The 12,639-nt window shown below is 41.5% G+C and overlaps 1 protein-coding gene across 1 annotated transcript; it reads left to right on the top strand.

The window, feature by feature from the left end:
* The first annotated feature begins 6 nt into the window (after window positions 1-6).
* On the top strand, window positions 7-9,015 carry LOC107151637 (cytochrome P450 2A13-like). Its single transcript, XM_015497032.2, has 5 exons — window positions 7-268; window positions 1,255-1,396; window positions 1,828-2,015; window positions 2,632-2,773; window positions 8,966-9,015. The coding sequence occupies exons 1-5, from the start codon at window positions 101-103 to the stop codon at window positions 9,013-9,015; spliced, it is 690 nt and encodes a 229-aa protein (XP_015352518.2). The 5' UTR covers window positions 7-100.
* Window positions 9,016-12,639: the final 3,624 nt, after the last annotated feature.

Here is a 12,639-nt window from a genome sequence, read left to right as displayed (position 1 = left end):
GCCTTTCTCACCTGGAGACAGGTCCTACTCCCACTGGGTGCTGCGCACTGACAGCTGTCTGGTCTTTGCTTTCTCTTTCCGCAACCACCAGCTCTATGAGATGTTCTACTCGGTGATGAAGCACCTGCCAGGACCTCAGCAACAGGCCTTTAAGGAGCTGCAGGGCCTTGAGGACTTCGTGGCCAGGAAGGTGGAGCAGAACCAGCGCACTCTGGACCCCAACTCCCCGCGGGACTTCATCGACTCCTTTCTTATCCGCATGAAGGAGGTGCAGCCAGCAGCCAGGGTGGGGAGGTCCAAAGCCAGGCAGTGGGAAATAAGGCCAGGGAGGGCAGAAGAACAGAGGCCCAAATTAGCCTCCCTTTGCATAATCCTCATGGTCCCAATCATAATTAAACACCACTATTCCATCTGCCAAGCCCTTGTAAGCACAGAGGAACGTGTGCATACAACTACCTCTACAGTGCTGCCATGAGCCAGGCACTATTTTGAGTGCTTACTTAGCATCTACAACAGCTCTTGAACAATGTTTTATTATGACCCCAGTTTTACAAGTGAAGAGACTGCGGCCCAGAGAGTATAAGTAACTTGCTTAAGGTCACATAGCAAAGAAAAGTGGACCCTAGCTCAAAACAATGTCTCTCTGACTCTGTGGCTGGTGCTTTCAGCCACCAAACTGTCTGATGTTTTATAACCTGGTCATCAGTCACACTCATGTGGATAGGTGACCTGGCTTTACTATGTGACATTGAAAGATCTCACCTCCAACTGCATGTCATTCTCTTTTCTGTGCGGCAAGGAGATAGGGATTTATGGAGTCTGATGTTCAAAGGATTAGGAAGGAGATCCTCCAAAGACTTCACGATGTTGGGGGGAACAGATGCTGTTGCTTAAAATTCTTTGTTTCAGAAAAACTATCTTTAATGCTCCTGAATCACTCCATCTTCACATCTCCGCCCATGTTTCTCAGTCTCTCTCCACCCCTGTCTTACTAAATACCCTATAATTGAAAAAGTGACAACTGGCCTGGTCATGAAAGAATAGATAGTCATCAGGGCAAAGCACATGAGAAGAGCATTTTGGACAAAGCCAGAATTTTACTCAAAAGCCTGAAACCTGGGCAGAGCCCAGCAAATCTAGGCCCCCTCCTCTCACCTTAGGTCTGGACCTAAGAGAGATGGTCCAAGGTAAAACCTCAGAAGGGCCCCAAAGGGAAGACTTTGGGACTTGGCCTGAAGGCCTCTCTCCTTTCAGGAGAAAAATAACCCCAACACAGAGTTCTTCATGAAGAACCTGGTGCTGACCACGCTGAACCTCTTCTTTGCTGGCACCGAGACCGTGAGCACGACCCTGCGCTATGGCTTCCTGATGCTCATGAAGCACCCAGAGGTGGAGGGTAAGGCTGCAGGGACAGGGGAGTGGAGGCCATAGACCCTTTGAACTCCTCTGAGCCAGCTCCACTGACTCCACCTCTCTCAGGTCCTTGGCCAGGGGTGGGGGATATTCAGTGGATAGGCATCAGCCAAGTATCCATGAAAATATTGGAAGTGTGTGAACCAGTTAGCAAATTGCTCCTCTGCTAAGCCCACTAAGTCCCACTGCCCGCTCCCCAGGCACTCCCTAGGGCCCCTGACTTGTGGCTCCCATCTGGTACGATCAAGTTAACAAGACCCTGCTGCCACAATGTTAGTGGCCTTTGGCTGTTCTGAATGGTCTAAGGGGGTGTCGTACAGAGGTGCTTGCCATTCACCCAGGTTTACGTGTTTGGATTGTCGTGCCTCTTCTCCAGCCACTAGGTACCTAAATACCGTCTTCCTTTTCCCTCAGCCAAACTCCATGAGGAGATTGACCGGGTGATTGGCAGGAACCGGCAGCCCAAGTTTGAGGACCGCGCCCAGATGCCCTACACAGAGGCCGTGATCCACGAGATCCAAAGATTTGGAGACATGATTCCCATGGGCCTGTCTCGCAGGGTCATTAAGGACACCAAATTTCGGGGCTTTTTCCTCCCCAAGGTGCTGACCTCTGAGCCACTCCCTGGGACCCTAGCACCCCATCCCCATCAATAGATTTCCAGTCCCTATCCCACACCCTCCATCAAAGAATCATGCAACTGCTGTGTGCCTTGCATCTTGCCATTCAGAGACTCCTGAGTCCTGAGTAGCCCCAGCCTTTCTGTCTCAGGAGAATCAACCCTATGTCTCCCAACTTTGCTGTCTCAAAAGACACAAATCTCATTTCCCTAGATCTCCTGCCTTCAGGACAGGAACCTCATGTCCCCCACACATCCTGCCTTGAGGGACACAAATCCCATGTTTCCCCAAATTCCCCCAACCTCCAGCCTTGAGAAAGATGAACCCACATCCCCCAACATCCTGTCTCAGGAGACAAAGACCCTGTGTCCCTTAACTTTACTGCCTTAGAGAGCGTGAACCCCCACTCCCCCATACTTCCTGTCTCACAGGCATTAACTTCATACCCCCCCAAAGCTTCTCTCTCAGAAGAGCCCTGTTCACACGCCTCCCATTTCTCTTCCGGTGGGGTAGCCTAACTCTCTTTTCGGTGCCTGTGAACTTTCAACACTCTCTTCTTATAACCCATCTTATCCACCCCTCCTCCCCCCTTCTTCAGGGCACAGAAGTATTCCCTATGCTGGGCTCTGTGCTGAGAGACACCAAGTTCTTCTCCAACCCTGAAGATTTCAACCCCCAGCGCTTCCTGGATGACAAGGGGCAGTTTAAGAAGAGTGATGCATTTGTGCCTTTTTCCATTGGTAAGNCTTACAACCTGGGTTCTATAAATGGTCTCTTCCTGTTCACTGGAGTGGGAATGAGAATGGACTCAAAGACTCACACCCCTCTGTTGTTACCAACATGCTGGTCAACAACCGGCATCAGCATCAAGCCACATCCTCTCATTTGCATGTCTCCTTAAAGAGCTTCTAAAATCCTTGACTCAGGGAATCCTTTTTTTTAATCTTTTTTTCTTTTTTAATATTTTTTAATTGTCAATAGACCTTTATTTATTTATTTATATGCAGTGCCGAGAATCGAACCAGGGCCTCATATGTGTTAGGCAAATGCTCTCCCACTGAGCCACAAATCCAGCCCAGGGAATCTTAGAATTGTGCAGTGACAAAACTGTCATATCCTAAAACTGTGATGTCTAAAATTCAGAACCTTGGAATGACAACTACCCAGAAATTTCCCCTCAGAATCTTCGGATCACTGATACTTGGAACTCTCGGTGCTCACAATTTTCATAGAACTTGCCCCACACACATTTTTGGGAAATGTATTCTAAGCACCTCAGTGGGAGCAAATGTCTGTCCTCCAAGCTAAATGTTCCTATTGAGAAAGAGGAGAGGAATGAGAGGCTGGTGCCATTTGTGGGTTCTGCCAATGAGACACACCTCTGGTGGAAGACAGAGTGGCGGGTAGGTCTTTACTCTGTAAGAGGGGAGAGGAGAGAAAAAGAACAAGTACTAATTCTCATAACCCTCAAACTTATGCCTGGTAAGAAAACCAAAACCAAAACCAGGAGTTCATCAAGGCATTTCCAGAGGTGCCACCAGCAGCCATTTTCACTTGTTCAAACAGGATGCTTTCAGCTGTGGGGCTCTGGAACGGCCAACTCCCCATCTGTGCTGAGACTGAGGTGGGAGCATGACCCCTGGATCTGGGCCAGGCTTTGCTGCCAGCTTCTTGGGGCACTTTCTCATCTCTCCTTCCTCACAGTAGTGATGTGAAGGTTGACAGATAGCCCAGTTCTGGAGAGCTTAAAACCCTAAATGGTTGTAGGGATAGATGGATGAGATGGGGGTGATGTTTTGTGAGTACCTTTATTTCCACCAATCTTTCCAACAAGCCCAGAGTTCCAAGAGTAAAGCCACATACATGCATGAATACACACACACACACACACACACACACACACACCTGTTCTTGCCATGGTGACAACAGCCTAGGTTGTGCCAGAGCCTGTGCTTAGCCCCTTGTATTAACTTCCCAGGGCTACCAAGGCAAAATAACACAGAATGGGTTGCTTCAAACACAGAAATGTATTGTCTCACAGTTCTGAAAGCTAGCAGGTCAAGATCCAGGTGTTGGCAGGTCATGCCATTTGAAACACAAAAGGGAATTTTTCTGCGCCTCTTCCTAGCTTCCTTTTTGCGTTCCTGGGCTTCTAGCTGCATGACTGCCGTCCCTGTCTGGCCACCTTGTTATAAGGACACCAGTCACATGGATTAGGAACCCACTCTACTCCAGAGTAACCTCATATTCACCACATCTTCCATGACCCTATGCTTAAATAAGGTCACATAGCAGGGGTCCTGAGGATTAGGACTTGAACCTTTTGGGAGCACACATTTCACCCCCATAACGTCCCTATGCATGGCACATTCAATCCTATAAACCAGCCTGTCAGGCAATTCGATGACGCCAAGTTAAGGATGAGTTCACAGGCTCATAGGAAGTTTAGGAACCTGCTTAAAGTCACACAGATAGGACACAATGAAGGTCAGAAAGTGGATACAGGACAGGGAAATTCTGATGTGCCTCTCTTGAGCTTTCAGAGAAGAGTTAGAGACAACTCCAGACCCAGAGGAACCCTGGGGGAGGAATCAGCTTTAAGGAGAACGTTTCCCGAGGAAAAGAGGTCAGAGGCTGGGATTTAGCTTCCCATCATCCCTCACTGAAACCCATGATGTTCCACTTTGGGCTGCTTCCACGACTCTGGCAGGCCTGTGGACATGCATAGTATTTCCAAGAAAAAAATGCTGGAATAACTGAACATCCACCTGTGAAAAAATGAATCTAGACCCAGAGCTTATGGTTTTCACAAAAATTAACTCTAAGCATACCCTAGACCTAAATACGAGGAGAAAAACTGTGAAATGTTTAGAAAATCCAGGTGACCTGGATTTGGTGATCAAGTCTTAGAATAGCAAATGCAGAATCCATGAAAGAAACAACAAATATGCTCAATTTACTTAAATTTAAAAAGTTACAAGCTAAAGACTGAAAGAAAATATTTGCAAAGCATACTTTCAACTCTGTATATGAATAATACAAGAGCTTCTAAAATTTGATGGTAAGCAATAAAACAACACGATTACAAATAGAAAAAAAATGGGGAAAAGATGTAAATGGACATCCCACCAGAGAGAATGCATGCATAGCAAATGAGCAGATGAAAAGAAGCCCAACATCCTGCGTCATGAGGGAACCGCAAACTAAAACCACAGTGGGGGCTGGGGCTATAGCTTAGTTGGTAGAGAGTTTGTCTCACATGCACAAGGCCCAGGGTTCAATCCCAGCACCACGGGAGAAAAAAAAAAACAACACAATGAGACACCACGGTAGATAAGATACCACTATGTACCTATTAGAAGGGCTTCATTTGAAACCCTGACAATCTTAAATTCTGGCAAGGAGATGAAGCTCCAGGAACTTTCCTTCATCACCAGTAAGAATGCAAAAATGGTACAGTCACTTTGGAAGATAGATTGGCATTTTCTTAAAAGTCAAGCATATGCCAACCATGTGATCTAACAACATTCTCTTTATAAAATTTATTTGTAACTTTTATACAAAACATGAATATTACAAATATTAATGGTGTACCATGTAATGTTTGGGTACATTGAGCAATGTATAAATCAGGTTAAGCATTTATCTCCTCAAACATCTTTTAATCAAGGTAAAAATTTTAGAATCCTTTCTTTTAGCATTTTGAAAGGACTGTATATATTATTGTTATCTATAGTCACCCTACTGTACAACAGCACAGCAGAACTTCTTGCTTTTATCTAGCTGTAACTCAGTAACCACTGATCAAACTTTCTCCAGTTCTCACCCCAAGTTGCCCCAGCCTCTGGGAACCACCATTGTATTGTGAAGTTTGATGAGATAAGCTTTTGTAGATTCCACACATGAGTAGGATCATATAATTCTCATCTTTCTGTGTCTGGATTATTTCACTCAACAATCTTCAGTTCACCACATGTTGTCACAAATGACAGGATATCATTGATTTTTGCAGCTGACAGTTCTCCGTTATGTATATGTACCATATTTTGTTTACCTATCTATTGGTTGGTGGACATTAGGTGTTCCCCACTTTTGAATATTGTGAATAGGGCTGAATAAATACAGGAATGCAGATGTCTCTTCAACATACTGGTTTCATTTCTTTGGATAGATACCCAGTAGTGGGATTCCTGGATCATACAATGGTTATAGTTTTATTTTTTAAAGGAAACTACATACTGTTTTCCCCAATGGCTGTGCTAATTTACATCCCCACCAGTGGTGTGCAGGGGTGCACTTTTCTCCACATCCTTGCTGGGACTTGTTGTGTTGTCTTTTTGATAATAGCCGATATTACTAGGGTGAAATGCCATCTCACTGTAGTTCTGATTTACATTTGCCTGCTGATTAGTAATGTCAACCATTTTTTTTCATGTACCTGTTAGTCATTTGTGTGTGTGTGTGTAAAATAGTATACAAAAATATATATAATTTAAAAAATCTGTAGTATTAATTAAAGAATTGTCTATTTAGATGTATTGTTCAGTTTTTAATTATGTTATTATTTTTTATTGAGTTTTTGGTGTTCCTTATATGTTCTGAATATCAACCCTTTGTTCAATATACAGCTGGCAAATACTTTCTCCCTTTCTATAGGTTGTTTCTGTATTCTATGATTGTTTTTTTGCTGTGCAGAAGCCTTTTAGTTTAATGTAATTCCATTTTTGCTTCTGTTCCTTGTGCTTTGGGGGTCTTTTCCAAAACATACTTGCCCATTCCAATGATGACCATTTCATCTAATTTCAATTGCCCCTACGTTATCCCCAAAAGATAGGATAGGAAGGAATTCCTCCAAACATATTCTGTAAGGCCAGCATTACTTGTGAAGCAAACCAGATAAGGACACATCAAAAAAGGAAACTATAGGCCAATATAAAATAGTATACAAAAATCTTGATGAAAATAGACACAAAAATCTTCAACAATAAACTAGAAACCAAATGCAACAACACACTAAAAATATTATCCATTACAGTCAAGTGGAATTCACAGAGGTTCACTGTGGTCGATTGGAATTAAGTTATGGAACCAGCTCAGGTGTTTGTCAACAGATGAATAGATAAAGATGTGGTATGTATACACAATGGAGTCTTACTCTGTCATGAAGAAGAATGAAATTATGTAATTTGCTGGTAAATGGATGAAATGGAGAACATCATGCTAAAATGAAATAAGCCAGAAACAGAAAACTAAAGGTCAAATGTTTTCTAGCATATGCAGAAGTTAGAGCCAATTAAGGAAAAAGGCGGAATCCCAGGAAAATAGAAGGAAGTTCAGTGGAATAGAGTAGAGAGAATTGAGAAGAAGGATTCTGTAGGTTCTACTCAATTTTTATGTGAAAGTAAAACTACTTGAAAAATAGTCTATTCATTGAAAATAATAAGCCCAGACAATTCACCATGTAAACAGATGAAATGAGAAAAAGTCATGTGATTGAATAAACATATGCAGGAAAATCATTTGGTGAAATTCAACCCCTATTCATAATAAAAATTCTCAGCAAATTATAAGTAGAAGACAACTTTTCCAGCTTGATAAAGACTATAAAAACCTACAGCTGATGTTATATTTAATTGTAAAAGATTGAGTGACTTCCCTGCAAAATTAGGAACAAGCAAGTAGATCTGTTTTCAACACTTTTGTTAAATGTATTACTGGAAATTCTAGCCAACATATTAAATCAAGGGAAAAATAAAATAAAAGGCACTCATGTTAGAAGGGGAGAAATAAAACTGTCTCTACTTGCAGATGAAACAATGGTCTATGCAAAAAAATCTCCAAGAATCTACCCAAACATACCCTCCTAGAATTAATAAGTGAGATCTGCAAGGTTAACATACATGTGAAAATTATTTTTTATTATTTCTATATACTAGCAATAAACCTGAAGAAATAATGCTTTAAAACATAATACTACTACAGTCACTCAAATATACTTAATTATAAATGTAGCAACATTTTCACACTACATGTATTCTAAAAACTACAAAATACTGATGAAAAAATCAATTACTATGTAAATAAATGGAGATACATACCATGTTCATGGATTGAAAGACTCAACATAATAAAGAAGTCATCTCTCCTCAAATTGATCTATAACTTTAACACAATTAAATACAAGCAAGAATTTTGGTGGATTTATATAAACTAGTATAAAAATCTATATAGACTAGACAAAAAAAATTTCAAATAAGGATAAAATGGGAGGAAACACTCTTTCTGATTTGTTCCATGGGAATAAGGAAAATCTGTATTTAGACATTAATTTGTACCTTACAGTTTCATGGGAGAGGAAAAGAACATACAAAAATTAGTACACTAAGTGTCCATCTTTAGAAATTTGAGAAAATCAACACAGAAAACCAAAGATAGTGCAAGAATGAAGACAGACGTCAAAGAAAACAATTTTAAGTCACAGTGCTTAGGATGAATTCAATTTCTATGTCAACATGGTAACATTACAGATTCTTTCTCTTCTTTTTAGTGTGAAATAATCATAGATTCAACAAAAAAGATATAGAGGCCCCATGTATCATTTTTCTAGTAGTACTATAGGGGAGGAAAATTTTACCTCACAGGGTATTTCAGCTGTCCCTAAGTATAAAATTAACATTAGAAAGATTCACAAGAGAAAAGTATATGGTTTCTATCTTTGCATGGGAATCTCTTCAGGAAAGAGAAGACCCAAAGGAGCAGTTAGAGCCAGATGCTAATATACTAAGTTCAAAAAAGAGTAGTGAATTTTGAATATATGGCAAGACAAGGGGCTTGAGCATGGGCTAATCATGGAGGAGTACTAGAAAGATAAGGGTTATTTTAACAAGCTTTGTTTGTATAGAATTCTGTTTAATTCTCCCTAGATTCTACAGGTAAGAGCCCAGTCTGTCAACACCTTGACTGCAATGTCATTGGATCCTAACCAGAAAATGCAGTGAATGCATGCTGAACTTTCTGCCTCCAGCACTGTGAGCTAATAAGTTTGTGTTGCTTCAAGATGCTATAATTATGGTAACTTTTTGTACAGCAACAACTAATATTCAGAATCACTGTGTTCAGAGGCCAGTTTTGCCAGTGCTGTTGGCAAAAATTGTATACCATAGTTATTTTGTCTACTTGGTTGTTCAATACTTCTTTATAGTGGACACTTTCACCAGCTCGGGCTCGGGTTGACTCCTTTATGGGAAATGTCATTAAAGTTCCTTTTGTCAGGCTTGGGGTGTAACTCTATTTCTAGAGTTCTTACCCAGTAAGTTCAAAGCCATAAGCTGATTCTAAGTACTGGAGAGAGAAAGAGAGGGAGAGAGGGAGACATAAAAGGAGAGAGGGAGAGAGGGAGAGGGTAAGGGAGAGGGAGAGGGAGAGAGAATGGGAGAAAGAAGAAGAAAGAGGAGAAGTTCTTCTTGCCCAGGAAATCTTACCCAGGGACTGTGACTAGGATTCAATGGTTCTGTGGACTCCTTGAATTTATAACCAAAACCCACTGATTACAAATATTCATGAGGGCTCTGTCTCAAAAATGAATTCATAATAATCCAAAACAGTTATTTGTTTTTCTATTAGGACAGTAAGAGGAAATTATGGAGCAAAAAGAAGAAGAAAAGTCAAGGTGGCAGAGACTAGGAGGTTGTATTTCCCGATATCCCTCATAGTTGTTAGGACCAAGAACATCGGCACATGTCTTATGTAAGTAAGAACTGCATCTTCTTGTGTTGAGTGCATGTGACTTGGGGGATTGTTTGTTACAGCATCTAGCTCACTAAGGTGAGGGTCCAAGCACACCTTCTTGGAATTGTACAAAAATCCCTTCCCCTTTCTTCCTCAATTCGCCAGCTATCTGCAATTCTCAGTGGCACTGCCGCATCCCCACACCATTCACTCACCTCTGTCTCTTTGCTCTTCATCTTTTCTTCCATCAATCACCTTCCTCACCTGGCCTTCATATATGTGCTGCACAACTGCTTCATGGAATTATAAACTGTCTTCTGCTCTCAGTGTTTCTTCCCCCAGTCTAAGCACCCCACAAGTCCTCTATTACTATTACTATTCTTCTCTACAGTGCCCCCCACTCCTTTCTTAGTTTTTCAGGTGAAATTGACTGTGGTCATTCATTTGTCAATCATTCTTTCATGTTAAATACATATAGACTTTTGAGTATGGTGGGTGATGGGTTAATCCAGAAATAGTCTGAAAAAATAAGATACTTTAATTCTCTTACAAATTCTAGACATTCAGCAGTTGTCAGTACAAGATCATTATGGTTCTCCACAGGGTTGGGCTCTTCTACTTTATTGCTCTACTGTGTGTTTTCCACTCTCATGATCACATCATGGTGCATGATGACTGCTGGAGCACCAGGCATTGATTACACATCCCAGCTGTCAGAAAAGAGGAAAGGACCAGGTGTGGTGGGACAGGCCTCTAATCCCAATGATTCAGGAGGCTGAGGCAGGAGGATTCCAAGTTAAAGATCAGCCTCAGCAATTTGGTGAGGCCCTAAGCAACTTAGCAAAATCCTGTCTCAAAATAAAAAATAAGAAGGGCTGGGGATGTAGCTCAAGTGTTAAGCATCCCTGGGTTCAATCCCTAGTGCCAAAAAAGAAGAGAAGAGAAGAGAAAAGGAGAGGAGAGAGAGGAGAGGAGAATGAGGTAGGAGAGAGGAGAAAGAAGGAAATATAAGAAATAGAAGGAAATGGGGTCATGGAGTTAAGGCATGTGTCATTGATAGAGATAACAAGAGGGTGCCACATGGCCATTCTACTAAGTCCCATTGGCCAGAACCGAGTTATGTTGCCACATTCACCTGTAAGTGAGGCTGGGAAATGTATATTATTTAACTCTAGGTGGCTCTATGCCCAATGACAAACTGGAATTTCTGTTGCTGTGGTAGAAGAGATAAGCAGATTTCAGGAAACAATTGGTGGTCTCTATTAGAGTGCCTATAGGCTTATTTTTCTAGGGATAAAATTTCTGACTTTTATCAGATTTCCAAACATAAAGGAACAAAAATCGTCTTGAACCACTGAAACAAAGGGCAGAGATACTGAGCTAAAACTAGACAGACAAATACAAACAAGTGTCTATGATAGGAAGCCATGCTAGAGCTTGACGAGGGGTCTTGGAACTTCCTGAAGTTTTATTCAAAACTCAGTGCAGAACCACATTTTTCTGTGAAGGAGGATGAAAAGTTTTCATCAGGTTTTCTTGAGGGTCCACAAGCCCTCAAAAAATGGAAAAGATGCGCAGATCACACTCTGGCTTCCCACTGAACACGTGGGAAACCAAGGCCCTGAGGGAAAGGTTCCTGCTTGTTGTCACTGGGTGTCCCTGGGTACGTGGAGCCAGCATTAAAGTTGTGTGTGTGTGTGTGTGTGTGTGTTTGTGTGTGTGTGTCTTTTACCTCCTGACACTGGAAATGGTCCCACCCACTGCCTCATGGGTGCTTTTCCTGTTCAGATCATTCAGTCTTTGCAACAACCTGAGGCAGGTCTCAAACACTTGTTTTATAGCTGCAGTAATTTGGTTGAGACAAGTGAGATGACTTTCCTTGGGTCACAATAAGTTGCCATGTGACTTTAAAAAATGTAATCACGTTTATTTTATTGGTAGGAAACTAAGAAATTTCATGAACTAAGAAATTGATTGTAGAATCCATTACATGATCAAAGGTTTTAAATAGAGTTCATGTCTTAACTCTCATTTCCCACCTTTAATCAATATAAAAATGACCTCTTTTAATGAGGTGGAAAAATGATCCAATATTTACCATACTGAAAATAATCCTCCTTAATTTAATACTCCTTCTCTCTAACCTCTTTGCTTTCAGTAAGTAGGATTTCAGAGCATGAAAGTAGATGGGTTTTATATGGCTTCATAGTTCCTGAAAATATTAACTAAAATAAAATTCCAACCTAGAAAACATAGTAATTAATGCCACTTTATCAATTTTATACTTGTGGCACAGTGTATGGTTTCAGGAGTAACAGAAGCAAGAGGAGTTCCACATGACACTTGAAACCCTGCATTATAACTTTTATAGGCACAAACTTCTGTGAGTTTTAAGTTTAGTCGACCCTGTTTATTCTTGACCTCAAGGGCAAGCAGGCCTGCTTACAAACAAGCAGCACCTACAGATGGTTCTTAGGTTAAAGAACCTGTGTTCACATCTGAACAGTAACATGGATATTATGAAGATGGCGACTGTATGTCACTAGTCAATGAAACCTCTTCCTTCCTTCATGGTTTCTTTAGTCAATTTTTTTTTCAGAAGACAACAGCTTTTCAAAAAAGTCTGAATCTTCTAAGGACAGGTCATATCCTGGTAAAAGCTAGAGCATCCCACCAGCCTTGGGATGTGATCCACAGCCATCTGCCAGATCCTTGTAACACACAAATTTGTTCAGAGGAGAGAGAGAAAGAGAGAGAGAGAGAGAGAGAAGAAGAAGAAGAAGAAGAAGAAGAAGGAGGAGGAGGAGGAGGAGGAGGAGGGAAGGGGGAGGAGGAGGGAGGGAGGAGGGAGGAGAGAGAGAGAGAGAGAGAAGAGAAG

Source organism: Marmota marmota, unplaced genomic scaffold (assembly GCF_001458135.2).
Source record: "Marmota marmota marmota unplaced genomic scaffold, marMar, whole genome shotgun sequence".
NCBI classification, from domain to species: Eukaryota; Metazoa; Chordata; class Mammalia; order Rodentia; family Sciuridae; genus Marmota; species Marmota marmota.
The sequence above is the reverse complement of the archived record's forward strand: the minus strand, read 5'-3'. Positions and strand labels throughout refer to the sequence as shown.

Coding starts and splice junctions, on each gene's coding strand:
- LOC107151637 (XM_015497032.2), top strand. CDS start 101: ATGTTCTACTCGGTGATGAAGCACCTGCCAGGACCTCAGCAACAGGCC. Junction 1,397..1,827: donor GAAGCACCCAGAGGTGGAGG/GTAAGGCTGCAG, acceptor CTTTTCCCTCAG/CCAAACTCCATGAGGAGATT. Junction 2,016..2,631: donor GGGGCTTTTTCCTCCCCAAG/GTGCTGACCTCT, acceptor CCCCTTCTTCAG/GGCACAGAAGTATTCCCTAT.